General features: G+C 46.4%; 1 protein-coding gene across 1 annotated transcript; it reads right to left on the bottom strand.

Moving 5' to 3' along the window:
• Nucleotides 1-1,130: 1,130 nt before the first annotated feature.
• ANP32B (acidic nuclear phosphoprotein 32 family member B) lies at nt 1,131-27,391 on the bottom strand. The gene is made up of 7 exons (XM_051843805.2): nt 26,980-27,391; nt 16,193-16,342; nt 12,768-12,890; nt 6,979-7,168; nt 3,817-3,941; nt 2,509-2,584; nt 1,131-1,578 (listed from the first exon to the last, which is right to left on the bottom strand). Exons 1-7 carry the CDS (start codon nt 27,031-27,033, stop codon nt 1,511-1,513), a joined length of 786 nt encoding a protein of 261 aa, XP_051699765.1. The 5' UTR covers nt 27,034-27,391; the 3' UTR covers nt 1,131-1,510.
• Nucleotides 27,392-27,452: the final 61 nt, after the last annotated feature.

Below are 27,452 nucleotides of genomic sequence, written 5' to 3'. Positions count from 1 at the left end.
AAGATCTAACTCTGCCTTTCAATTAAACAAATAAATCTTAAAAAAAAAAAAAAAAGATATTGAATGTTTGCTAAATGGCCTTGTAGTCAGAAAGTAAACACCGGTTAAACAGAAATTTAAGTTCAATTTTCCTTAATTTCTTTAGCAAAAAATGCAACCCAATTTAAAGCCTAGGGGAAACTAAACAATGCAGGGGGCTCCGTTCAGACGTTTCTGGTTATAAATTCAAATTAGATTCCTACTTTTCCATTTGGTTTTACATTCGTAAAAACCTAACCCAACCTGGTAGCTAATATTTACTAAAACACCCACCCATCTCGCATCACAGAACACTGTAACTGACAATGTCATCATACATATATTTTCTAAATGGTTGAACCATGGGATACAGACTGCAGAATACCCTCCCCCTCCCCCAGCTCCCATTAAGCTAAGAATAGAGAAACCCTCCATCATCTGGGAAGCTGAGTTGACCTTGGGCAGTGCCTACCCATTCCTCAGTGAGGCTTTTCACATGTCACTCCTCCTTAGCACGCCTGTCTCGGTAACAAATCCGGCTCTGTTCACCTGTCAGTCACACCCAAACAGCTTCAGCCTTGGTGCAAAGCCCATTTTTTCCCTTCAGGCCTTCTTGTCAGTGAGGGTCACAGACTCTCAGTGCCGCACGAGACCTCTAAAGCCATGTGGCCACACCCCCTCAATTTAACTGACTGGCAGGCAACCGAAGGTCAACACAAGGCCACATAAGAAATCAGTGGCACAGTCAGCATTGGAATTCAGATCCCCTGAGACCCTAGTTAAGGACTTCTCCTTTACGTTAACCTTTCCATTAATCCATGTACATCTTGAACCTAACACTACTTTACTGACTTGCAGGGGCAGTTGAACATTCAATTTTGGCCATTATCTTTTTAAAAAAATCACCAAAGAAAACCAGTTCTTTAATGTGTTTTAACATGAGCTTACAATTAGAGTCTAACTTAAAAATGTAAGCATACAACTTGGCTTTACCAAAGAGTAATGTGTTTATTTCACTTAAAGGCTTAAAAATACTTTTCTGGCAGTTGTCATATAAAACGTCCTGATGTTAAAAAAAATCATTAAAAAAGAAAAGCATGAAAAAACAGACCCAAAATGTTAAGATTTTATTTACAAAGCTTCTTGTTGTACAGAAAGTAAAAATGCTGTTACAGTCTCGGCGTAACTGGTAGCCACGGACGGCTGACTCACCAATCCCAGCTGCCCACGCTACAGCAAGTCTCACACACAAACCTAACAACGCTTACAATTTTGTTGGGGTGAGTCCCCGAGCTTGGTGGTGGGTGACCAAGAGGGACTACATGGAGGAAGGTGGAATGTCACAGGAACTATTCTTTGGCTCTTTGGGTGGGTGGGTGTCCTGGGGTCTGTATCACAGCTACCTTTTTTTTTCTTTTTAAAAAACAGCTACCAAACCCATGAGCAGTCCAACCAACGCTGAGCAGTTCTGTCTTCGCAGGTTACTGGGGCCTTAGTCATCTTCTCCTTCATCATCTGTTTCTCTCTTCCTCTTCTCACCTTTGCCGCTTTCTTCTTCCTCTGTACAATGACAAACACTGATCTGAGACCCCTGGAGAGGCATTTTATCTAGGCTATTGCCAATTAAGACAACAACAAGCTCTTTGATGGGTGGAAAGAAACAAGAGAGACGTAAGCTTGACCACATCAGCAGGTTGATTATGCCGCAGCCCTTCAAAGGAAGTCTAAGTGGTGACCAGAGCCAAGATGGGCAACTGCAGCGGCATCCAGGCGCACACAGCTAATCCGGTTTTCTTCCAACGACTCATTATCCTTAAACTTGCTGGCACCGACAATTAGACGTCTAGCAATCATTAAAATGCACAATAAAGATTCTGTAGTTGGCTAGCCTGTTTTTGAGCCATACTTATTTACAAATGGCTTTAAGCAAGCCACTTACCCTCTTTAAACCTGTTTCCTCCCTTGTAAAGTGGGGACAATGGGACTGATTTGAAGGGCATTCTAAGAATTAAATGAGATAACACCCAAGTACTTAGCATAGAATAGATTACAACTAAACTAGCAAATAAATATTACAAATGTGTGGTCATTTTATGAACTGAACTAAATCTACATTAAATCATGTTCTAAAAAGATCCCTGAAGACAGTAACAGGTCCTATCCAATATATATTTAGTCCAGCACCTGGCCCATTGTAGATCCTCAGGAAGGATAAACCAGAGACACACCGTCACCCAGCCAGGCTTCCCGAGACTTAGACACTGAGAGGATCTGTACTTCCAGAGCATGAAGTAGATAACAGGTAGTGCACTAGTCTCGGCTGTGGTGGGAAAAGGAGTAACACTGATACAACTGGGAAGATGCTATTTGTCTTGAAAAACTAGAACTCAACAGCATTTTACTTTTTTTTTTAGTAGTATCACATTCTAAACAATGGGTATTTCCATCTTATTTTTTAACTGAGGACCAAAGTGCATGCATTGGACCCACCTTCATCCTCATCCTCATCCTCATCCTCGTCTTCTTCATCTTCATCAACTTCTCCATCATGTCCAAATTCTTCTTCCTGAAGAACAAGAAACAGCCTAATGTCAGATTAATTCTGCCAAAATGAGACATGCAAGGAAAATATACTTTGTAAATAATACATCCAGTAAAAACCTGTTATTTTTATCTATTTGATGTACTTATATCTATTGATCAAATTTTAAAATCCAAGACATGTTTGAGATACAACTTAAAATGGATAATTCAAGAAATGGTTTTAAAATCTTGAATTCTGGGCTGGCGCTGTGGCATAGCAGATAAGGCTGCCGCCTGCAGTGCTGGCATCCCATATGGAAGCTGGCTGCTCCACTTCTGATCCAGCTCTCTGCTACTGGCCTGGGAAAGCAGTAGAACATGGTCCAAGTATCTGAGCTCCTGTATCCATGTGGGAGACCAGGAAGAAGCTCCAGGCTCCAAGCTTTGGACCGGCCCAGCTCTGGCTGTTGCAGCCATTTGGGGAGTGGAAGCTCTCTCTCTTTCAAATAAGTAAATAAATAAATCTTCAAATAAAAAATCTTAAATTTCAATGCGGGTTTATACAGATTTCTTTCTTTATCACTCCTCAAAGACCTGAAGGTTATATGAAAGGCGGAGTGGAGAGATTCCATCTTATGATCCACTTCCCAAAGCAACTAAGCCATCATCTACTGACGACCCAGATATAGTAGCAGGATCAGTAACAAGGCTGGATCAGTAACAAAGGTGTCCGGACCTGAATGACACTGAATGGGATGTGGACATCCCAAGAGGCTGCTTATGCTGCTGTACCACAAGGACCACCCCACAGCCTTAACTGCTTTTTGTTCACAATGAATTTTCTCTTGTGCCGTTTTCCCAAACCTCCTTGAGAGTCAAAGTCAAGTCACTTTTTTCTCCTGTCCTCCGACTGCATTTGTTTCCTTGCAGACTCTGTATTACTGGGTATCCCATAAACTAGACTACCTGTTTTTTCAGGGGAGGACCAAATTCCTATGTACTGAATTAATGAGTACACAAGTTCAGACCTGGTGAACATACACTTCCCTCTCCTACAACGAAGAAACAAACCCCCGATTCTCAAATGTTTTCAGTATTCTCACCCTTTTGAATACTCGACCCATCCCTTCCTCCCAAGGTTCAATGGCCAAAATCTACCTTGCAGAGACAAGCACTGTGTCTGACTCAATAGTATACTCAGAAGACGATTTCTGTTCTTAACCTGCACTCCGTCTTAACACAAACAGGAAGCAGGCAGAACACTGGTACACTGACCTCTCCACTGACTTCATCTTCATCTTCTTCCCCTTCTACGTCTTCATCTTCGTCTTCATCCTCTTCTTCATCAAACTCTTCCTCCTCGCCATCTTCATCCTCTTCATCCTCCTCATCTTCTCCTTCTGAAAACAGTCCAAAAAGGAACCTGTTAAACACCCTTAATGTGCTAAGGGCACATCTGCAAACAGGCTGGGAGCCACAGGCTGCACCAATGTCAGGGGAGACCAGGAACCAGTCACCCTCTTCTTACCAAGTGCTGCAGCTCAAGCCCTGGTCTAAGGGAGCTCCCAAAGGCAGGAGAGTGTAAGTGCTAGTGCACCAGACACACTACAATTCTTACCAGTGCCTGAAATTTTCCCACAGTAGTTTCAAGAAACCATATGCTCCTTCCTTCTCTCGGATGATGCTATCACCAGTGCCAGACCTCAAATCAAGAACCTAAGAGACCGTCACTTCCCCTGTCCTCCACGTCACCAGGTTACTAAGGCACTGTGCCTGCTGCACCTCCTCGCCATTTCTGTGCTGCCCTGCAGCTCTCCCCACCCCAAGAGCTCACTGTGCCCTCATCTCCACTTGGCTGACTTGCACCCACCCGAGTCTGCTAACACCACGTTCTCAGGCAATCTTGCCACACAGCTCAATCCTAGAGTAAAAGCTCTCAAATGAGCACTCAGTGCTCCTCCATTATTGCCCACTTGTCATTGTTAGTGATTTCTAATTAGCTTTTTCTTCTTCATTAAGATAGTAAGCTCCAAGAGGATCAGAACTGTGTCTGCTTTATAAACCACTATCTCCACAGGGTCCGGCACACACAAAGTGCTCAAATATTTGCTGTCTGATTGATCTTTGCTCTTGGAAACTGCCCTTCATCCTCCAAGGAATGTCCTTTCTGAGCACCTAGACATGCAGCTGTTCCACTCGTGTAACTTACATGAGTATTAAGCGGCACTATCATTTTTGGAAATAACTGACAACCTGCAGTGGAGGAAGTGAAGGATGTAAACATTTCAAGTCAGATGAGATTCCCTACTCTGTCCATTTACCACCTTCTATCTCACTGTTTCCTGTCTCCGTCTGCAGCTGGACAACACATTAAGAGTACTCATTGAAACACTCAAGCTGCTGGGTGGCTCTCTTCCTGCATTTTTCTTTAATTTGACAGGTAGAGTTAGAGACAGTGAGAGAGACAGAGAGAAAGGTCTTCCTTCCGTTGGTTCACTCCCCAAATGGCTGTTACGGCCAGAGCTGCACCAATCTGAAGCCAGGAGCAAGGTGCTTCCTCCCGGTCTCCCCATGCAGGTGCAGGGGCCCAAGGACTTGGGCCATCCTCTGCTGCCCTCCCGGGCCACAGAAGAGAGCTGGACTGGAAGAGGATCAACCGGGACTAGTACCCGGCGCCCCAACCTGAGGATTAGCCAAGTGAGCCACAGCTCCGGCCCCTGCATTTTCTTGACCACTTCTGCCTTGTATTAATTTGAAAGGAAAGAGATGTTTAAAACAATGCTTCAGGGTCCGGCACCGTGGTGTAGTGGGTAAAGCTGCCACCTGCAGTGCCAGCATCCCATATGGGTGCTGGCTTGAGTCCCGGCTGCTCCACTTGCCATCCAGCTCCCTACTATGGCCTGGGAAAGCAGTGGAAGATGGCACAAGTCCTTGGGCCCCTGCATCTGCATGCGAGACCTGGAAGAAACTCCTGGCTCCTGCTTTCAGATTGGCCCAGCTCTGGCCGTTGCGGCCATTTGGGGAGGGAACCAGTGGATGGAAGACCTCTCTGCCTCTCAAATAAAATGCGGGGGGGGGGGGGGGCGCACAATGCTTCAAATGTAACAGCACAAACTCAGCAACATCAGGACTTGTAAGACACCAAGTTTTCTTCCTGCTGATGAAGACAGAACACACTCATCAGCAGGGACACTGAGGCAGACAACTTTAAAATAGAACCTAACATAATATTTTTAAAGATTTTATTTATTTGAAAGGCAGAGTTCTATAGAGAGGAAGAGACAGAGATCTTCCATTTGCTGCACTCCCCAAAAGGCCACCCCATAGCCAGGAGCCAGGAGCTTCCTCTGAAGTCTCCCTGTGAATGGCAGGGACCCAAGTATCTGGGCCATCCTTCTGCTGTACCTAATAAAAGGTGCATTAGCAGGGAGCTGGATTGGAACTACAGCAGCAGCCCATATGGGATGCTGGCGCTACAGGCAGCAGGTTAACATGCTGTACCAATGCTGGCCCCAACAGAAAAAAGATAAATAAATAAGGATTTTCAAAAGACTTATTTACTTATTCAAAAGTCAGACATACAGAGAAGAAGGAGAGGGAGACAGAGAGAGACAGAGAGAGAGAAAGAAGGAAATCTTCATCCTCTGGTTCACTCCCCAAATAGCCACAATGGCTAGGACTGAGCCAGGCCAAAGCCAAGAGCCTCACCTGGGTCTCCCAGGTGGGTGCTGGGGCCCAAAGACTTGGGCAATCCTCCACTGGCTTCCCAGGCCACAGCAGCAGGGACCTGGATCAGAAGCAGAGCAGCTGGGACTTGAACCAGCGCCCACATGGGATTCCAGCACTGCAGGCAGTGGCTTAACCTGCTATGCCACAATGCCGGCCCCAACAGAATACTTTCAAATCATTACTTCTTAAATTCTAGGTACATATAAAATGCAAGGAAGGCTTTATTTACACTTGACTATAACAAACATGAACTGAGTGCCAGGCCCTGTAATAAAAAAGTCTAAGACAGTCTCCAATCAAGAAGATGAATGGCTGCCCAGAGGAAGACAGGACTAGAGTGGCAAGCCTCTTAGGAGTAAGCAAGGGGTAGTTCAGCAGGCACAGGAAATGCTGACAAAGCCGAGTTGAAGGCTTTGTGGGTGGTAACCAAGAGAAGGGACAGGCCTGAAGCCAGGAGGCCATGCACTAAAACACCTCAATGGGCTGGACAGGGCAGAGTCTATGATCTTTAGGCTCCCATTCATTTTACTTTGATACCTTTCAAGGCTTCAATGTGCCAAGAGCTTATTAAAATTAGGCACAGGCATCAGTTCTAAATTCGAGTGCCTACACACAAGTTATTTTCTCCAACAGTGGGAATATGCAGTAACTTTATCAGGATCCTTCACAGATGGAAATCAGGGCGCCCCTGGATTCGAGCTCACACACCTTCATCTTCTTCTTCTTCATCTACACCATCCACCTCAGCATCTGAGTCAGGGGCTTCCCGGTCCTCTCGGTCATAGCCGTCTAGGTAGGTCAGCTGGGGCAGGAGCCGGAAGACGCTCTCTCGGTAGTCATTCAGGTTAGTGACCTCACAGTTAAACAGATCCAGACTTTTCAGACAATCCAACTTTTTCTGAAGAAAAGGACCAAAAAATACAACTCCTAAACCAAGGAATATAAGCAACAATCCAACTTCTGAAAGAGGTAAAATGCTAGGCTCTGCATCCAGTTAGCTGCTACCCACTCAGCCTTGCCCCTAGGAAAACATACCCCTGTGCAACTTTTATATTAGGTCAGGAGACCGTAACTAGCCACTGCCTCCCTTCAGCTACTCAGAACTGTCTTTCCTAGCAGCAGAAATGTTTGAAGAAATATAAATTTGAAATAATTTCTATTAAAGCCAGACTTTTTCCACCACATGAGACAACCAGACTAATAAATTTAGTTCAAACCAAAGTTTTAATGTTTGAGTGATCAAAAACACCCAAAAAGAACGCTCCGGGACAGCAGCATATGGGAGAATTCAGACATTTTAATACAGTCTTTAATCTCAAGGTACTTACAGCTCTACTTGGGGACATGGATATGAAACACTGGCGGATAGAACATAATAAAGTGTCAAGTGTGGCACTGCAAATACATTTTCAGGAAGGAGTCGATATAGACTAGGGAAAAGGAGGGTGAACTGAAGAGTTGAAATTTAAGAGAAACATAACACCTCATTTTTTAATTTTTTGGAAAAAGATTGGCACTGTTATCAGATTATTCTGATGTAAAAACCTTTTCAAGGATTCTACCAGACCTTTAGATTTTGTTGCAATACCTTGTTTGTTTGAAATCAGTTTCATCTACTAACATAGTTAAGATCTAAAAACTTGGCCCAAGAAGTTTTCCGATTAGTCAAGGTAAAGAAAAATGTCCATATTCTTTAATCAGATCTTCATTTGTTATTCGATTATGAGGACCTCTATCAAGTTTTGATTAAAGGTGAGTTAGGAGATGAGGGCAGAGGTGCTGCTTAGGCACACGGGAAGACAGTAAAGGAAGGGACAGCAGACTCACAGGTGACAGAGGGAGCACCTATCAACTGCACACACACAGTGTGAAGCAGGACACAGCCTGGCACCTCTCAAACAGGGGCAGCAAGTTGGACCACTTTCAATGGTCCTAAATCAAGAGAAAAGGTTTGGTATTCTCTGGGGAAATAGTATTAATAAACTCAAACAAACCTTAAGAGAATCTCTGCATGAAATAAGTTCTTAAATAAATAAATATTGATGTTTTAAAGATTCTGATGCAGAAGGTGCCAGCACTATGGCTTAGCAAGTTAAGCTGCAGCCTACAGCGCCAGCATCTCATATGGCTGTCAGTTCAAGTCCTGGCTGCTCCACTTCTGATCCAGCTCCCTTCAAATGCACCTGGGAAAGCAGCATTAAGATGGCCTTAGTGCTTGCACCCCTGCAACCACCTGAGAAACCAGAAGAAACTCCTGGCTCCTGGCTTTGGCCTGGCCAGCTCTGCAGCCTTTAGGGGAGTGAACCAGCAGGTGGAAGACTGTGTCGCTCCCGCTCTGTAACTGCCTTTCAAATAAATAAATATTAAAAAAAAAGAGAGAGAGAGAGACAGACATTGATGCTTTATTGGGAAAGCTCTTGCAATATTCACAAGGACATGAGAGGAAATGCAGATAAAGTTAAAATTGTTTTCAGGATTGGGGTTCCTGTATATTTCTGGGGAGACTTAAAATGACATGGAAATCTGCTTTAGAGTGCCACAGCAGCAGTGGGAAAACCATGGTCCTGTGGCCAACTGTGGCTCACTACCTGTTTCTGTGGAGTGAGCTGCATGGGAATGCAGCCACATGCATTTGTCTATGCACTGTGTATGGCTTCCTCTGTACTGCAGTGGCAGAGCCAAGCAGCTGAGACAGACCTACAAAGCCTACAAAGCCTGCTCCTACCTACAAGGTGGTCCTCTTGGGAAATGGGCAGTCGACCTCTGCACTTTCAGAACCTCCATGTTCTGACCAAGGGAGAGGCTCTCACACTTGTTTAATTGCACTGAGCAGCCCTCGAGAACACAGTGTCAGGGAAGAGATAGAGCAGGGCTATGGCAACAGCCCAGTGTCTATCCCTCAAGACATACACATGTACAAGAGTCTGCAGATCAAGTAATGTGCTTATGTAAGCCAGCTCCCACATGTCTCAGGAAAGCTGTCCCTAGCCCTCAGAGCTGTTTCCGTATCAGGTAACTTTCAGGTCAGACTCTGGCTTCCAGAAGCTCACGCGTGACTTCTTGCCAAAGAGGGAAAAAAAGACTACAATATCACCCCAGACAACTAGCTAACACGCTGGCCTTCATACCAGAAGTTAATTTCAGGCAGCTTTTCCCATGGTGGTTCATTCTAAAAATTCACTTAAAGAAAGGGGACATTTATATCTTACAATTACTTCCTGGAATGGGTATACAAAAATGCAAACAACCTCTGTTATTTATCTAATACTGTGCACTACCCAGAGCCCTTATTTGTACAGGGCCTCAAAGGCTCTCGTGGTTCTACAACTACATGAATCTGAGACTTTTCCCTACTTCTTGACAAAGCACTCATCAGTAAAGTAATTTGGGCATGCCAAACAGTATGCTAGAAACAAAACGAAAGCAAATAAACAACAACAACAAAAAAATCGCAAGTAACTACAGTAGTCTGAAATTGTTTAAGGTAGTAAAACTGTGCTTTTAAGGCCTAGTAGGCAAAAAATACACTACACACAGATTATTCAGGATCCCAAAATAATGTGTAAATGCTGCTTTAAAAAAATCACAATTTTACCACACCAGAAAACGGACCTATGCTAACAGGCTAGCCATAATAAACATTAAACATTGTATTAACAATAATTTTGCTTGCCTTCTTAGAATTTAGAAGGGCTTTGGGGGATGGTTTGGATGGCCCAGGTCTCTTAAAAAAGGTGTCCAAGGAAGTTTGAATTGATGCCTTCTTTGTCTCTCGATTAATGTCCCTGTAGCAAGTAGAGGCATTCACAATCATTGCATTGACTGTAAGAACTGGGCTCAAAAGTTGACGGTGTTCAAAATGTATGTGGTTAATGAGGATGAGGATGGTATTTTCTCCCCCACTAAAGAATATGTTTAGAAGTCACAATGGTCCCGATACTTCCCCCATCATCTTTTTCTGCAAATTTACTTCATTTCCAGTTAGAACTTTAGAAGCCAACCTAAAAATCCCCAGGAATCTCAACAGCTAGTAAAGCAGATGGGTGGTACCTCAGGTTTTTCCAAACAGCCCTGGTATGTAGTGCTGTGGCTCTCTGCCACAGGGTGTGTGATTCTGGACAAGGGAGTCAGCCTCACCCAAGCCTTAGCTTCCTCAATGTAAAGAGAGGGCCATGCAACTATTTCCATCCAATCACTTACTGACACTTACTAATAGGGTAACATGTGGAAAGAGCTCAGTACAATGTATGGGCATAGCAGATCCTCCCAGAGTGGTAAATACAATGAAGATATATTTTCATCTTTAACAGTCCCATGGAACCAAGACTACCACAGCCACCAAAGGGTTCTCAATGGATTACTGACCAGTCAGGAACACTCAAACTCCCACATGTTGCTTTGTTTCTGCTCTGCCTCTATGTACCAGAATGCTGGCAAGGCTTCTGATAACCAGAAAATTCAGGCTGCCAGAAGAATCAGGCAATAGGCGTTGTCTAGTACGGAAAGGTGAGGGGAAGGGATTAGGAAGTCCTGTGTTCACAGAAATCCAGGACAGACAGGACTGTCGTTCACCAGTAAACAAAAGCTCAGTGTAGCCCACCTGCCTGGGAGAATGACAGCACTTTACTTAGTACTCCTGTTGCAATCCCCAGCCTAGGGAAATCTGGGTATGGAAAAATTCACAGGAAGAAAGAACAGGTCACAGGGGCAGTAGAAAGAGCAGTGAACTTGGATCTGAACCCCTACTCTCCCACTTATCCCAGGCAATTATTTAAGTCTCAGAACTCAGTTTCTTCATATCTACAAGGAGGACAGTCATGATCTCTTCTCTGGGTTATCTGAGGATACAATGACAAATGTTAATGTCCTTGGGCACAGCAAAATTCAGTAACACCTGCTCAACCTTTGGAAAGGGAGTTGGTTTGGAGGATAATTAAGAATGAACTGGTAAAAATGAGCAAGCTTGACTACCCAAGCATTATCTGTAACAGAAAAAAATATGGACCAATAGGCTCCTGATATTCAAGAAATTTGGTTCTTAAATATGGTCCACTTAATGAAATGCAAAAATAAATAAAGGGACTCAATAAAAAGTAGCTAAATCTGTATTGGAGCAGAATCTGTTATTGATTAGGAGGGAAAAGACCCAATATTTCTGGCAGCAAATATTCTTCACTAAAAGAACACACAATTTAACCCTAACATACCTGGAAGTAAGAGCATTCTACACAAATGATACAAAATCCGCTATATTTTAATATATCATTTCAGAAAAGGTAAGTGAAAACAGAGTTGTCTTATCCTCAAGTTCTACTCTTCTAGGTCCTAAAAAACAGCTCCTGTCTACTGCAAAACGCTCTCCCCAGCGACACCCTACCCTGCAGGAGCCCACTTCCAATCCTGCCTGCAGAAAGTTCTTTTTGTCCAGCCCCTCCACTAGGAAGCCCCACTAAGCTTCCCAACTTACGATGCAAAGTGTATCACCTGACTGCATTCTCAGAACCCCTAGGGGAGGTGAAGCTGAGATTACTGTCCTCCCTACTGCATGAGTGAGGAAACTGAGGCTCAGAGAAGCAGTCTGCCCGAGGTGACAAGTCCAAAACCCAAGTGGCATTTAAATTTAGCTTCCCGTAGCTTATCCCAATATATGAGACTGAGCAGACTCTTAGGGTTCCCATGCAAAACGTTAGGCAACAGGATCTGGCAGAGCACAGATCACAAATAAAACCTAAAACTGACCACAGCTGTTCATGCTGTGTCATCTACAAGTCAGATGTTCCACCCAATGTCAACAGTGTTCTTCAACTATGAAAGTACACAAAAGCTTGGTCGGTTTGGGGTAAAAATTTTAAGATGTATGTTTGAGTTTTTCCTTAATGTATCAATTTTTAAAAGGACAAAACAAAAAACCTCCAAAATTTCCCTTTGAAGGAAGCCAACATCATCAGGCAGGGAAAGCAAAGTCACAGGAACACACATGAGGCCCTGATCTTTAAAACTGGGACTTCTTTAAAAAGTAAAAAAGAAAAACAAACCAAGAAACAAAAGGCTGGCGTCGCGGCTCACTAGGCTAATCCTCCACCTTGCGGTGCCAGCACACAGGGTTCTAGTCCCGGTCGGGGCGCCGGATTCTGTCCCGGTTGCCCCCCTTCCAGGCCAGCTCTCTGCTGTGGCCAGGGAGTGCAGTGGAGGACAGCCCAAGTACTTGGGCCCTGCACCCCATGGGAGACCAGGAGAAGCAGCACCTGGCTCCTGCCATCGGATCAGCGCGGTGCACCGGCCGTGGCAGCCATTGGAGGGTGAACCAACGGTGAATGGAAGACCTTTCTCTCTGTCTCTCTCACTGTCCACTCTGCCTGTCAAAAAAAAAAAAAAAGAAACAAAAAAGCCAACACTGTCTCAATCCATTATAGTCCCCAGTCATTTCCCACTCTATAAAGAAATATGAAAATGAAAATGACCAGTAAGTCCCAGTTTCCAAATTCTCAGTTACTTACCAATGGCTCCAAGGTGCTGATATCTTTCAGCTTATTTCCACTCAAGTTTAGATGTGTGAGATTTGGAAGTTTTTCTGCTAACATGTCCAGACCTCCATAGATTCTATTGTCACTGAGCTCAAGCTACAAAAGAAAACATACAAGCACATACACATAGACAAACACACTCAGTAAAGTGCTAAACACAGCAAATATAGCCCCCAAATACGTATCAAGGTCAAATACTCCTATTTCTATTAGGGTATGCATGTTCATGTTGTTTTGAGTCCAAAGTTTACAGACCCCAGCAACACTGGGGCTGGGGCAGGCAGGAAAAGGCGAGCAGTGTGTTAACCAGCTACAACTGACCTCAGTATCAGTGAGCGCTATTTCTAAGAAGCTGTCATTTGCTACACTCGTCAGAAAGGGTCAATGGTCTAAGCATTCTGAGCAGCTTAATTAGATGCCAAGCAAAAAGTTTCTAATACCTGCTTGAAATATAATTTGCTTCTGGACAGTGCTAACACACTGTGAAGTTCCACATCTGGAATCAATGGGGAATGGTGCTCGGAAGACCACAGGAATGAGACTACAAAGCAGCTCCATGACTTCAGGAAAGGGACTGGGTGACACTCAGGCTCACGACAGCAACCCCTTCTTAAATGAAGCTGGCACCAGCCTTTGTAAGCATCTACCCTAATTTCTTAGCTGCAGGTCAAGAAGCAAAGGCAGGGGACCAGCATTGTGGTGCAGGAGGTTAAGCCTACTACCTGTGATGTCAATATCCCATTTGGGAGCACAGGTCTGAGTCCCTGCTGCTCCACTTCTGATCCAGCTCCCGTTAATGTGACTGGGAAGACAGAGGAACATGGCCCATGCAGGTGGGCTCCTGCCTTCAGCCTCACCAGGCCCCAGTCATTGTGACTGTTTGGGAGTGAGCCACTGGAATAAAAGGTTCTCTGCCTCTCCTTCTCTGTCACTCTAGCTTTCAAACAAACAAATAAATAAATAAATAAATAATTTGAAAGATCATTTTATGGTACACGCAGAATCACTACCCCATTTACTGATGAAAAGGACCTACAAACAAGTTAACTTGCCTAAGACCCCAAGTCCTCCCCTCTTAGCTGTGAACCTATATATGCTATATATGGAAACTTCATGTAATCAAACTTTGGGCACGAAATGAAACACACTGCGTGATGCCAACCAACTTTATTTATTTTTTGACAGGCAGAGTTAGACAGTGAGAGTGAGAGAGAGAGAGACAGAGAAAGGTCTTTCTTCTGTTGGTTCACCCCTCAAATGGCTGCAGCCAGTGCGCTGCGCCAATCCGAAGCCAGGAGCCAGGTGCTTTCTCCTAGTCTCCCATGTGGGTGCAGGGCCCAAGGACCTGGACTGGAAGACGAGCAACCAGGACAGAATCCGGCGCCCCAACCAGGCCTAGAACTCGGGGTGCCGGCGCCGCAGGCAGAGGACTGGCCTAGTGAGCCGCGGTGCCGGCCAACCAACCAACTTTAAAATTTAATTTTTTACTGAAAAAAAAAAAAATTTTTAAGAACCAAGCCAGCTTAGTTCGTATTAAATATTTTAAAGAGGAAAATGTAACATTAAAAAATTTTGTTTGAATATAACCTTTCAAAGCATTTTTCCTTTCAATGTGTTATTCCAGTCATATATCTAGTCTGAGTCTGGATTTAAAAATACAAGTCAAGTCAATAAAGATTCAAATGTTAGTTGCATTACTTTAGTAAGTCAAAGTGAAAACAGACTTTTCTTGGTCTGAAACAAGACCACATGGTTGATTATAATACCCCATGCAACATTTACATCCTTTCAGTGTGAGCAGCTTATGAAATATGGATAATAAGCCAGCCCACAAAAGCATTCAGTAGTATGTTTATTTTGAAATGAAATAAATGTAATAATTTAGGAAACCTTTGACTTTTATATCAAAATTTTTTTCAATATTTGTTTCCTGTTCAAATAAGATGGCCTGTGCTCTGGGGTTGGAAGAAAATGAAGTTCTTACTATCTATGAGAACACTTGATCTGCCTCTAAACATGACCCAGCTTCACAGGCCCTAAAAAAGGAATTACATGTTTAAAAACCTAAGGAAGACTCTATAAAGCTCTTATATAAATGATCACTGACAGGCTGACTTTCTGAATAAATCTGACAGTACACGGAACAAAGTAATTCAGAAAAATACATCAGGATGCTAGGAAAATGAGAACACTACTAAGAATCTGCTAGCATCAAGTTTATGTAAATAGATGCCAAAAAGCCATTCTATGTTTAACTGGGCTAATCAGAGTTTCCAATGTCACCGACAGCCCATGCAAATATAAAAGGATCACACTGGAATAGATACTTAAGAAAGGGAAAATTTTCTTTCTCATCAGAAAGTATCACCTAAAACCCATGAGGACTGCTTGATAAATTACCTTAGCCAGGCAAATAAAAACTTTTAGGCCAGAAGTTGCTTACCTGCTCTTTGCTACATTTGATTATTTTTTTTATAGTGTGCCTTTGTTAAAATAAAGATTCTACCTAACTGGCTCATAAAGTGAATATCCTGCCAAGTGTATATAACCACACATATTTTCCTATGTGCTGGAAAAGGTACTGGGTTAGAAGATCTGGGTGTCAGTCATGGCTCTAATACTGACAACTGTGGGCAGCTCTAGGCACACTATCTTGCTTGTTGCTAAGTCTGTAAATATGGCACTTGGCTCTGACATTCCAGGGCCCTGAAACATTTACATGTGCGAAAACAAGGGAAATGTTTTCTTCAGTGTTTTGTCCTTCTTTTGGAGGGTGGGGGGTGGCCTGGAAGGGGGATGGAATGAGTTGTAAGCAGACCAGTAAAGCGCTAACCACAGGCTGTAAGCAGGTTAAGGAAACAGGGTAGCTTAGCTACACTCGATTCTTCCAGCCAGACACAACAAACCTCAAAACTAATCATTTCAGAATTATGTAACGGTTTGGAATTATCATGGACTATAATATAAGTCTGAAAGTCTCAAACTCACACTTAATCAACAGACACAAAACATGAAGAATGGGAGGGACTGTGGTTCCTGACAGAACATACTAAGAGAAATTTCTAGTTAAGATTATAGCAATAAATTTACAGCATTTAACAAATTATTCATACTCTTTAACTACTATCTGTTGATCATCTGTCATGCATTATTTCCAAACATCACTACAATTCTGCAGGTCATGTGGTGTAACCAGTTTACAGGTGAGGAAACTGAGCCTCAGGGAGATTAAGCCGCCTGCAGATGATCACTCATCGAAGAAATGATAGAGCTGGAATTCAATCCTCATCTGCCCAGTTCCAAAGGCCATGTGATCTGTGCTACACTTCCTTACATGTAAAACCCTACATTTTCCCTTCCCAGGATAGTTCTCTTATTGTTAAAGAAAACACACTTACCTTTTTCAATTTCGGTAGCTTGGGGAGATTCGAAACTGAGATCAAGCCTACATTTATTAAACTGAGAAACTCTAAATTCACAAATTCAGCTGTTAGGCCCTCAATTTTCCCATCATTTGATTTGCAATTGTCCAGGACAAGTTCCCGAACCTGTAGATGACAAAGAAAAAGAGGGTCAAGCTCTCAAAAAATATGTAGAAAACAAAAAAGCAGAAACTCCAACCATAAATATCCTGCAGAAACATCCACATAGGGGAAGTCTCTTATTCAGACCAACATCACAGTTATAAATATGAGAAATTATTAACCTATTAGTAGCAGTTCACTAATAGACTCAAAGACGGAATGTTACTGCATGGCATAAATAACTGTACTTACACTCTGTAATGTCCAGAAATAGTAGCTCCAGTTATTTATTTGGGCCAGAGACAGAGTTCCCATCCATCTACTGGTTCACCCTTCAATCTAGGTCTCCCATTAGGGTGACAAGAACCCAACTACTTGAGCAATCACCCTGCCTCCCAGGGTCTCCAGTGGCAGGAAGCTGAAGTCAGGAAATTGGGAGCCAGTTATTGAAATCTGGTACTCCAGCATAAGGGATGCAGTATCTCAAACGGTGTCTAACAGCTAGGTTAAATGCCCACCCTAGAAACTAATTGTTAAGATGTAGATAGCTGTCTGCTAATGCACCTGGGAAGGCAGAGGAAGATCCAAGACGGCCAGTGTTTGGGCCCCTATTACCCACACGGGACACCAGGCCTGAGTTCCATCCAGGCTCCTGGCTTTGGTCTGGCCCGGTCCTGCCTGTTGCTGGCATTTGAGAAAGATGGGAGTATCTCTCTCTCATTCCTATCTCTGTCGCTCTTTCAAATAAACATTTTTACAAAACATGTAAATAAGAATTATTCCTTTCCCGAAACCTGTCTGTTCTCCCAAGGGTGGCTTCACCTGAATGCAACTGTGCCAAGATATCCCTTGAGACTGAGCCTACCTTAAGACCAAGGAGAGGACCACTGAAAAAGGGGGAAGCCTTACCTTCCCTAGCAACATAGATTCTGTCTAGATTTCTGTACTCACACTTTAATAAAAGATGATTTATTTGAAAGAGTTACATAGAGAGAGGAGAGGCAGAGAGAGAGGTCTTCCATCCACTGGTTCACTCCCCCAACTGGCCACAATGGCCAGAACTGTGCCAATCCGAAGCCAAGAGCCAGGAGCTACCAGGTCTCCCACGTGGGTGCAGGGGCCCAAGGACTTGGGCCATCTTCTACTGCTTTTCCAGGCCATAGCAGAGAGCTGGATTGAAAGTGGAGCAGCTGGGACTCGAACTGGCACCCATATGGGATGCCAGCACTGCAGGCGGTGGCTTTTCCTGCTATGCTACAGCACTGGCCCCTAACACACTTTGTAACTCTGGTTTTATTCACCTTTACCAAGTTTATTTCCACAGTGGAATGGAATCAAGATGCAAGAGTCCTTTGTTCAAAATAAAGAATGATCTGAGCTATATGTGAGAGGCCTTTCTAGGGTAGAAAACTGTTAAGACATAAAATTCAGTTTGTTTTTCAGCATCAAATCCATCCAAGGAGATCACATCTGTTAACTCTAATCACTGGTTACTCAGCTCCCTGTGCAGAGCCACTATGATAATCCCAACTGCCACTGCTGCTTGGTCAAACCTGCATCTTTCAACACACATTGATCTACTCAGATGTTATTCTTTGTACCCTCATTCTCCTCCCCTATTTACAAAGGAGGACAAATCAGCCATACCCACTCCTCTAACACTCACTCCCAGTTTCAGGATGCTTGCAGCCCTATTTTACCATTAACTTCTTTCTCTACATACCTCTGGCTTCCCCCCCTTCTCTAACAAGCAATCAGCAAATCTGAAAAATGCAGTTCAACTGTGTGTCAAAGAGGTGGGCTCTGGAGACAGATGCCTGCATCCAAGCCGGCTCTCACTTGAAATCTATTGACCTTGGACAAGTCACTCAACCTTTCTGTGCCCGTTTCCTCTAAAATGGAGAAGACATCCGCCTCATGAAGTGGTAGCAAACAGTGCCCAGAATGTAACAGATGCTCAGAAAGACTTCCTGAGGAATGGGATTAGGGGAATGTCAAGGGCCTTTGTTGTCCACTTTATCCAGAGCTGTACTTTACTTAAAAATTTTACAAGCGGTTATTTCTTCTGTAATTAGGGGGGGGAAAAAAACTAGATGTAAAACCAACAAAGGATTAACAAAAGCCAGGCCAGGTCTCCATCACGTTAGGTCAGTTTGTGACAACCACATCCCATATAGTTTCACTCTGGTAATGGGCACTCAGGGAGGTGGCAGATGATGGCTCAAGTACTTGGGTCCCCGCCACCTACACAGAAGACCCAGACAGTTCCAGGTTCCTGGTTTTGGCCTGGCTCAGTCCTGACTACTGCAGGCGTTTTGGGGAGTGAACTGGCAGATAGAAGCTCTCTCTGCCTTCCAAATAAAATGAATTAGTAAAACACTTAGGAAATTAATAGTAACCATAAAAAATAATTATTTTTCATTTTATTTGAAAAGCAGAGACAGAGATTTCTACAGGATTGCATATGGGTTTGTATCAGGATTGTGGGATTCCAAGATAATGAAATACAGAGAAACTTGGATTAAAGAAAACTCATTTCTGATTATAAGCATACTCACATTAATTAAAAGCACACTAACATTTAAAAGAAAATGTTACCCATTAATGTCACCACTAATATTTTGGTACATTTACGACTATATTTTAAAACACAGCTGAGAGGAAACTATAGTACTTAAAATACTTTAAAATATATGTTACCATACAATTTCCCCTACTGAACATTTCCAATTTTCCCAATTATAAATAATGTCTTTCTAAATAAAATTTCTTCTGTATTTATGATTTTTCCTCAGAATTACTGCAAGGTAAAAAAAAGCATTTGAGAATCTATTATTGAATCAGGAGATCTTTATTTAAGATTCATATTTTTCTTTTTTTGAGGCTACCTACCTCCTATGGCTTTTACACTAGAGTGAGGGAAAAATAAACACCTCAGAAGAAAAAGCAACTAGAGAGAGACAAGCCATAAAATACAAGTAGTCAGTAAACATAAAACAACTGATCAACTATAACAATAAAAAGAAAAAAGGCTGGAAAGGGTACAGATGTAACAGAGTTTGCAGATGAGCCACTGGGGAGTAAGTACAGAGCAAAGTGGGAATTACTACATAAATGAGAGACCACGGGAGGGTTCCACGTGGGTGTGACAGGGCCTGAAAGCCCTACCAGCAGCCGTCAAGTCTGCTTCAAGTTCTAACAGGACCTTGGCTGACAGAAGCTGCAGCTGAGGTGCGAGAGGAACTCCTCCTCCATGGTAATCAACTGACACGACAGATGAACAGGAGAGTTTACTTATGGGTGCAGTGCTATACACACATTTAGTAAGGAGGAACTCAAAGGGCAGTTAGAATCTGGGGCTTACACACTCTAACTTAGGAAAGAGAGGGGAGAATAACGGCTCTTGGGAAAAACAGGAGTTTATGGAGAACAAATGAGAAACAAGAAAGTTTATGATAAGAATCTGTCTACAAAGTAATGAGTGGCTTTTCTGCCTTTTATGAGCCATAAAACTACCCCCAGGTAATGGTAGCCTATACTTTGTTTCTCCTGGGAGCCCCTCCCAACAAGGAGGGAATTTACCTCAGTCCTTACTTCTCAAAAGTATTTCCTTGTAGTCGGGTAAACTTCAAGAAGGCTTTTCCCCCCTGCATCCACTGAATCTCAAATGTCTTCAGCTTTAATCTTTGGATCAACTCTGGGGTTCTCAGAGGGTCCCCAGAGGCCCCTCCAGCCCTTCTCAGGAATGAGGGGATCCGGACTGCCTTGCAACAGAGAACCGCTTCAGAAGACGGCGCTTGAGACAGCGAAGGGCACGAGCCCAATATAATCTCGCAACTCCCCATCTAGGCCCAGAACACACACGCAATTATAAGAAAAGGCCCTGGTTTATTAATGCTCCATACACTCCCAGGGATGCTTTCCCCACAGAGCGAAGGCTAGACAGCCACCTGTACATTTGTATATACAATTTAGGGAGCAATTTGGTAGAACACGCTTGGCTGGTCTGTTCAAACACAGACAGTTTAACTTTTGGGGCCAAATTCTCTTTCTCTCTCATTCTCCAATTAAACTTGCTTCTTCTCAAAGTGGAATTTAAGTTAAACATTTTAAAAACTAAAACAGGAGTGAGCATTTGGTACAGATGTGAAGACGATGACTGGGACAGCTCATACTAACTTCTCTGGGTTCAAGTCCTGGCTTGGCCTCTGATCCACTTTCTCTCCACGTGTACCCTGGGAAGCAATAGTTGATGGCTCAAGTACTTGGGTTCTATCACCAATATGAGAGATCCATATTGAGTGCTCTTGACTGGCCTGACACAGCTCTGGTTGTCGCAGGCATTTGGGAAGTGAACCAACAAACAGAAGACCTATCTCTGCCTTTCAAACAATTAAAAAAAAAAAAAAAAAAACAAAACAAAACTAAAACTAAAACCAATCATCCACACTAGTTGCAATTTAACTAATTTGTTTTCTGTAGTTATCAGAAAAATAGTTTTTTTCTACTTCACTACTTTTTACTAAAAAAATCTAAACTTCAAATACATTTTTCAGAACTCAAAGATCTAACACTGATAAGCTGTTTCTGTGGAAGAGGCACATTTTAAGTTCTATTGTCAATGGCTCTATGGTCTGAGGCCCTTCAAGTTAGGAGTCACAAAACCCCGAATTAAAAGGGTAAATTTGGGGGCTGGTGCTGTGGCGTAGAGGGTAGAGCTGCTGCCTACAGCGCTGGCATCCCAAATAAGTGCCAATTCAAGTCCAGCTGCTCCACTTCAGATCCAGCTCTCTGCTAGGGCCTGGGAAAGCAGTGGAAAATGGCCCAAGTCCTTGGGCCGCTGCACCTGCGTGGGAGACCTGGAAGAAGCTCCTGGCTCCTGGCTTTGCATCAGCACAGCTCTGGCCATTGTGGCCAACTGGAGAGTGAACCAGCGGATGGAAGACCCCTCTCTCTCTGCCTCTCCTCTGTGTAACCCTTTCAAATAAATAAATCTTAAAAAAGGCAAATTTGGGGATTCAAGTCAGGAGCTGCAGGAGACAGAAATTTTTTCCCCAAGATTTCATCTTCTCCAACTTGCTCACTCCATACTCCCCCAGCTATGCTGGGAAAAAAAAGAAAAAAGAAAGAAAGATCGATCAATTTTACCTAACTGGTTAGGTGGTCTAAGAGCTGTCTCTGCCATGAAGGAAGAGGTTTGGGAGAATATATTGAGTTGATCAATTCTTCTAATTAGCAAAGTTAACAGATTGGGGTTCATGTTGTAGGGTACAGGGTTAAGCTGTTACTTTTGATGCCTGCATCCTGTACCGGGTGCAGCTTCGGGGATCCAGCTCCCTGCTAATGCACCTGGGAAAGGAGTGAATGGTGGTCCAAGAACTTGGGTCCCTGCCACCCACGTGGAAGATTCAGATGGAGTTCCAGGCTCCTGGCTTCAGCCTGGCCCAGCCCTGGCCACTGGGCTATTTGGGGAATGATCTAGTGGATCGAAGATCTCTGTCACTCTGCCTTCCAAAACAAATAAATCTTAACAAAACTAGCTCTAGCTCTCAAAGAAAAAAAAAAAAAAAAAAAAAACCACATAGCAAGTGAAAAAAATGTGAATTCCTACTGTCCTTGCCAACTTCCATCCAGAGTTAACCAATGTTCAACCCAAATTCTCTATTATTTTATTTTTTGAAAAATTTGAAAGGTAGAGTGACAAGAGAAGGCCAGCATCCATTGTGAGTGCTGGTTTGAGTTCTGGCTGCATTTTTGATCCAGCTCCCTGCTAATGTGCTTGAGAAGGCAATGGAGGATGGAGTTGGAGGATTCTGGCTTTGGACTAGCCCAGCCCAGACTCTGAGGCCATTTGGGGGAATGAATCAGAGGATAGGAAATCTCCAACTTTCCTTTCAAATAAATGAACCTTAAAAAAAAAAAAAAAGCTAAAAAATATGAGATGTCACAGTTCAGTATGTAACACAGCAGTTTTTCACAGGGCCATGGATTTTGAACCAAGGAAAGAACTGCTTGGCTTTCTGAATGAAAAACTCCAAAAACAGCAAATACTCTGACGAAAGCTAGCCATCCCCAGACATGCGGTTACACGTGCTCATAACTTATCAGCAATGTTCAACGCAACAGAAGGATGAGCCCTTCACATAAGGAAGAACAAGTATTCTTTTCCAATTCTGGAATACAACTCAATCAGGTTTTTATCTTGCTAGTGTACATTGTCTTCTCACTCTACTGACAACACCACTAATTTCTTTGGTGTATATATGTTGTATCACTGTATGTTTTATTTTCAGTAAAGTAACTGACAATATTTACAAAGCATTTCCCATTCTCACAAACACCACAAACTATTTCCCATCTTGTCTTTAAAGAGAGACAGACAGACACTATCTGAAAGGCAGAGTTCATAGAGGGAGAGAGATTGATTGATTTTCTATTTGCTGATTCACTCCCCAAATGGCCACAAAAGGCAGGAGCTGGGCTGGTCCAAGACCAGGAGCTTTTTCTGGATTGCCTGTGTGGGTGGAAAGGACCCAAGCACTTGGGCCATTTTCTGTCGCTTTCCCAGGCACATTGGCAGGGAGTTGGATTGGAAGCGGAGCAGCCAGAATTGAACTGGCACCCATATGGGATGCTAGCTTTGCAGGTGGTGGTTTTACCTGCTATGCCCCTATTTACCCATTTCTTTGAGTCCCCCTCTTCCCTTTGGGAAATCAGCCTACCCATGTTTATAAGGAATAAAGGCATAAAAGTAAGTGAAGTGAACCTATTACCTTGGCCCCACTTAATATGACCAAGGAACACAAGAAAGTAAACACTTAAGTGTTATCAGAGTCATCTTCAAACCCCAAAGTAACAACAAAACCAAAAAAACCTTTTATACAATAAATGCCCATTTGGCATTGAAACAAAACATTTAAAATCAATCCCACACTCAGTTCCTCAAAAACTTAGACCTCACTTGAATTTAAGTCACCTGTGACAATGGCATCCCATAAGGGCCCCAAATCCTCCCAGGGATGCTATTCCCATGAAGCCCAGACTGGGCAGGCAACCCAGCTGCCTGCTAATAATGCACGGGGGAAACAGCACAAGGTGGCCCACGTGCTCAGGCCCATCACTCGTGTGGGAGTCCTGGATGGAGTTCCAGGTTCCTGGCTCAGGCTTGGCCCAGCCTCTGTTGTTGTTGCCATTTGGGGAGTTAACCAGCAGACAGCAGACTGTCTCTCCCTCTAACTCTGCCTTTCAAATAAATCTTTAAAAACCCACTAAGGTCAAACATGGTCTATTCTGTTTCTATGCAGACAGTGTGTCAAGTATCTCTGAGCATCCTATCTATATTATAACCGCGCATTCAGCGGGGGCATGGGCTCTTGTTTCCCCCAATGACAACAAACAGTATGCAGCATCCCAGAGCTCAAGCCTGAGGACAGCTGACAATACCTGTGGCGTTTATGGTGCATAAGGTGCCATGTGATTAGCTGACTGTAAAGGAGCCATCTTGGAACCTTTCATTTACCCAAAGGATGATGTCTTTTTTTTTTTTTTTTTTAAGACTTACTGATTTGAAAGGGAGGGACAAAGAGAGAGGGGTGTCTTCTATCCACTGGTTCACTCCCCAAACGGCTGTAATAGTCAGAGTTGGGCCAATCTGAAGCCAGGGCCAGGAGCTTGGTCCGAGTCTCCCACGTGGGTACAGGGGTCCATGGACTTGGGCCATCTTCCACTGCTTTCCCAGGCCACAGCAGAGAGCTCGATCAGAAGTGGAGCAGCTGGGATTCAAACCGGCGCCCACATGGGATGCCAGCACGGCAGGCGGCAGCTTTACCCGCTGTGCCACAGTGCCGGTCCCCACGATGTTTTTATGAAAACTTTTTAAATTGTTTAAAAGTTTTTTCCTTCAAACTCCACAGCATTTTCTGAGAAGCCTTCAGTTTTAGGTCGAAGTCATACTCTCCCAGCTCCCTTTCCTCTCAGCGCCCACATCAGAGCCCCAGAGGGAGCCGTGCTGTTCCCTGCAATCTTGGCTGGCTCCCAGGACACTAAAGGGCTTTCTAACACCCCCCGCCTCACCCCCACTTCACAGGCACCAATGTGGGCGCCACAGGCTCCAAGGAGCTGGAGAGAAGGCACTCTTGTCCTGCCCTGCTGGCTTCACAGACCCCGGCATCCTGTTGGTGGTCAAATATTCAATAAGCCAGAGGGTTCTGTGGCCCAGTGCCGGCCCCTCTGGCCACTTGTTGCTCTTTGAACAGTAAAAATGGGGCAGGACCAACGACTGGCCTAATTAAAACTTTAATAGTCACACGCATCTTGGCAAGGTGGTCAAAAACTAAACTGATTACTTGAAAAAACTAATACTTTCACACACACATATTTTTAAAGCTATACTGCTCCATATGAGAAAGGGCACCATGGACTGGGAACAGCAGTGGCACTTATTTAGCAGAGAAAACTACTTGCTCCGAGCGTTTTAGCAGGCTTTTGGTTTGAGAATCCAGAAATTTAGATTTTAAAGACCTATGTCTGGGCTGGTGCCGCGGCTCACTTGGCTAATCCTCTGCCTGCGGCGCTGGCACCCCGGGTTCGAGTCCCGGTTGCTTCTCTTCCAGTCCGGCTCTCTGCTGTGGCCCCAGAAGGCAGTGGAGGATGGCCCAAGTGTTTGGGCCCCTGCACCTGCATGGGAGACCAGGAGGAAGCATCTGGCTCCTGGCTTTGGATCGGCGCAGCGCCGGCTGTAGCGGCCATTTGGGGGGTGAACCAACGGAAGGAAGGCCTTTCTCTCTGTCTCTGTCTCTCTCACTGTCTGGCAGAAAAAAAGAAAAAAAAAAAAAAAGACCTATGTGTGCACCTTTCTTAGGGGGAATTTTGGCTAAATTTAGATACTGTATTGATTCCCAACTTCCAAGCAATAATGGAAACTCTGGCGTTAAGCCCTCCAGGTGAGAACGAGCTCTTCAAGGTGTCTAACCACGCAACACGCAGCACGTGGCGGGCACAAAATGTCTGACTCGACCCCGACACCCGCCAAAAGGCCACCCACCCAACTCGGGGTTTCAGGGCGCCACCACGCGCGCCCGCTGACCTCAAGGCCTGCAGGTAAACAGCCCGGTCGGCCGATCCCACCAAGTGTGCAACTTGCTAACCACAGCCACCTGAGCACCCGCCACGCGGCCTCCTGCCGCCAGCGACTCACCCGCCGCGGGCTCGGGCGGCCGCGCGCCGCCTCTCCACGCGGGGGCTCGCGCTCGCTGCGATACAAGAGGCGACGCTCCCGGGCCGGGCCCACGCACACGCAGCAGCGGCCCGAGGCCGGCCGCGGCAGGCCGCACCCTGGCACGTGCGGGGGCACAGGCCACCGCACGGCCCTGCGCCGGCCCCAAGACCGCGCGAACGCCCGCGCGCCAGGCCTGCCGTTGCCCTTTTAAGAAGGGGGGAGGGCGCCGGCAGCGCGCCCGCGAGGGGACGAGTCGGCTGCAGCCGTAGCGCGCGGCGACCGCCAGTGCGAGCCGAGCCCCGGCGGGACGGGACACACCGAAGGCTCGGCCCGGGAAAGCGCGGCGGGCGAGGGCGAGCGGGCCGCGCCGGAGCTCCGAGCCGCTCGGCCGGCCGCCTCACGCGGCGGAGGGAGACGGGCGCCCGCCAACATGGCGCTGTGGCGGCCTGTGGCGCGCCCGGGCTGGCGCGAGCGGCCGCCGCCCGCCCACACCGAGGGGCCAGCCTCCCGGGGCAGGGGCCCCCGGGCTCCGCGGCGGCGACTGCGACTGCGACGGCGGGGGTGGGGAGGGCCCGGCCGCCGCCACAACGCCTGCCCGTGGCCCGCCCTGAGGGGGCCGCAGGGAGGATGGCTGAGGGCGTCTCAAAGGAGAGCGAGGGCAATGGGGGAGAAAGTTTTATTTTTAGGCTTGAAAAATGGCGGGAACCGCGTCCTTTTTTCAAACTTGGCCTCGGGAGGGGCGGCGGTTGCGCCACCTCCGCCGCCCAGGCCCGCCCCTCCCCCGCTCCGCGCGCCAGGCCGCGCCCGCCCGGGCCCCCCAGCGCCCGAGGGGGCTTCTGGCCCCCTTCAAAGGAGCAGAGCCCCCTTGCTCGCCCCCGCGGCCCCTGCCCTCGGCCGGGCCGACGCCAACCGCGAGGCCCGGCCGGCGCAGCCCCCCGCCCTGCCCGCCGCCGGCTCCCGCTCCCGGGGCCGGCCCGGGGCGTGCGGAGTCCGGCGTGGCCGGCGGCGGGCCCAGCCGGGGATGGCCGCGCGGCTCCCGGGCAGGCCCGCCTCCGCCCGGCCGCGCATCCCGGGAGGCTGCAAACATGGCTCCCAGCGTTACACAACCCCCCGCCTCCTTCTCTCGCCGCCGGCCACACGCACACGCGCTCCCTCCGGGAGAGGACCCCGGCGGGCGAGGAGCTCAAAGTTTGCGCTCCCTCACCCCGTCGCCTTCCCCGGGCGGCCGCGAGGGCCCGCGGGCGCCAAAGAGTTAATCCCCGCGCGCTCGCTCCCCCCCTCCGCCCGCGCCCGCCCGCCCGCCCGCCTTCCCCGTCCCAGCCCGCGAGCTGCGCCCTTCCCCGCGCCGGAGCCCGCGAACCCGCGGCCCGGGGCCCCCGCAGGTGGCCACCATTACATGCAAGTCATCGGGGGGGAAAGGGCGCCCGACGGGGGCTCTGCTTACAGCTGCCGGGGTCCGGTTCCTCAGCTCCAGGTGGATCCTCCTCTTCATGTCCATGTTCCCCTCTTCCCCCCTCTTCAAACTTAACTTTCCGCGGCGGGGGCGGAGGGGGGAGAGGCGTCCCGGCCTGCGCAGCGAAGGCCGTCGGAAGGGGGTCTGCTCGCGGCGGAGGCCGGCGGCGCGGTCCCAGGCGGCGTGCGGCGTGCGGGCAAGGCGAGCGGAGCCCCCGGAGCCAAGTTACTCACGGGAGCGGAGAGAAACCATGGAGGGAAAAGGGGGCTGGAGCGCAGCGCTGCTCTCACTACCGCCGCCCCCGGCCGCGGCCTCGCACTGCGCTTAAACCGGCGACGCGGCGCGGCGGCTGCTCGGCTCCACTCGGCCCCGCGCGGCGCCGCTCGGCTCCGCGGCCGCGGCTGCTCCGAGGACGGGGCGGGGAGGCGCGGCGGGAGGGCGGGGCGGGGGCGGGGGGAGGCGCA

This window comes from Oryctolagus cuniculus, chromosome 1, assembly GCF_964237555.1.
Source record: "Oryctolagus cuniculus chromosome 1, mOryCun1.1, whole genome shotgun sequence".
Classification (NCBI taxonomy): Eukaryota; Metazoa; Chordata; class Mammalia; order Lagomorpha; family Leporidae; genus Oryctolagus; species Oryctolagus cuniculus.
The sequence above is the reverse complement of the archived record's forward strand: the minus strand, read 5'-3'. Positions and strand labels throughout refer to the sequence as shown.